The 1,159-nt window shown below is 48.4% G+C and overlaps 1 protein-coding gene across 1 annotated transcript in view; it reads right to left on the bottom strand.

Annotated features, from left to right (window-relative positions):
• Positions 1-838: 838 nt before the first annotated feature.
• DYDC1 (DPY30 domain containing 1) overlaps positions 839-1,159 on the bottom strand; it is a 19,552-nt gene continuing 19,231 nt past the window's right edge. The window contains exon 6 of the mRNA XM_006163743.1: positions 839-982. Within this exon, the coding sequence (XP_006163805.1) occupies positions 953-982 (30 nt within the window). The 3' untranslated portion in view covers positions 839-952. The remainder of the gene's footprint in view (positions 983-1,159) is intronic.

Here is a 1,159-nt window from a genome sequence, read left to right as displayed (position 1 = left end):
ATCTGCTGTCCCCAACAGCCTTTTTTTTTTAAGGTTTTTGCCATAGGGCACATGTGCTCTCCAGAGAGGTGGTGAGAGGGAAGTGAGAAATCAGCCCCAGGAGGACGGTTGTGCTGCAGTCTCTTCTCTTCCATTCTCCTCTTGGGATCTGGGGCATGTGCGCATGCCTGGAGTCATCTTCAAGCCACCATGTCTGGGACTTGAACTGCAGTTGGCAATGTGGGGGTCGGTGCCTTAACTGCTATGCCACTTGTTGACCCTGATAACATTTATTTTGAAAGAAACAAATATTTTTCTTTCCTTTTTTTCTCTTTTGCTCTCTCCAGGTAGGCCCCTAGACCATGTGTTTTGATTGCCTCTGGAAAGGCATAATTTAAGCAAAAACTTATTTTCCCCTCCCAAAATTAGCCTCCTTCTGGCCTTTGTGTTTCCATCCTGTGCCCTGAGGAACAGAAAGGACTCCCTTCACAGAACAGATTTGAAAAGGTTTTGTGAAGGAGGGACAGCTCCCTACAAAGCCCAAGCCGAGACCTGGAACTTGGAAGAGGGCAGGGCACAGCCTGTGTCCAGGAGTCTCCCCTGCGCAGCTGCTGAGGACATGAGCCGTCAACTAGCCCAGAAGGAACGGTGCTTCTTTGCACCTGAAGGTGGAACGCACGAGCCCCACTCCGGGACTCTGGTCACAACAGCGACCCAGCCATCGCGTCTGCACGCAGACACACAGGCGTCTCCCGCTTGGCCCTTTGGTTGCTTTAGTGGAATCAAAAAATGATAGGACTGGAGACTCAAAAACAGCATTTTAAGGCGACCCTTAAAGGCCATTTTATAGAGTGGTCTCCAGGGGAAAGAAAAGAGCACAGTTCAACTTTGGAGGGAAAAAAGTACAATCGGGGACCTCATGATTGGAAACTTGAAAACAGCAGAAAATTTTATTGCTCTAGGTTGGTTGATCCTACAAATCTTGATCGATGTTTAAGGCAACCTAAAAGCAAAGTAAAAAGTTCACAAGCTTTAACATAGTTTGAACGTGAGGAGGCACAAACAGAAAAGCAGCCCAGGGAGCTGACATGCAAACGGTGCAGGCGCTATTCAAGTTTCAGGAACTTCCAAAGAACACTCAACCAGAATCGGGTCAGAACCCGTGTTCCCACACTGCCCC

The sequence above is a fragment of the Tupaia chinensis genome, unplaced genomic scaffold (genome assembly GCF_000334495.1).
Source record: "Tupaia chinensis unplaced genomic scaffold, TupChi_1.0 Scaffold142854_1, whole genome shotgun sequence".
In the NCBI taxonomy this organism is placed as follows: domain Eukaryota; kingdom Metazoa; phylum Chordata; class Mammalia; order Scandentia; family Tupaiidae; genus Tupaia; species Tupaia belangeri.
This window is presented reverse-complemented; position numbering and strand designations above follow the sequence as displayed.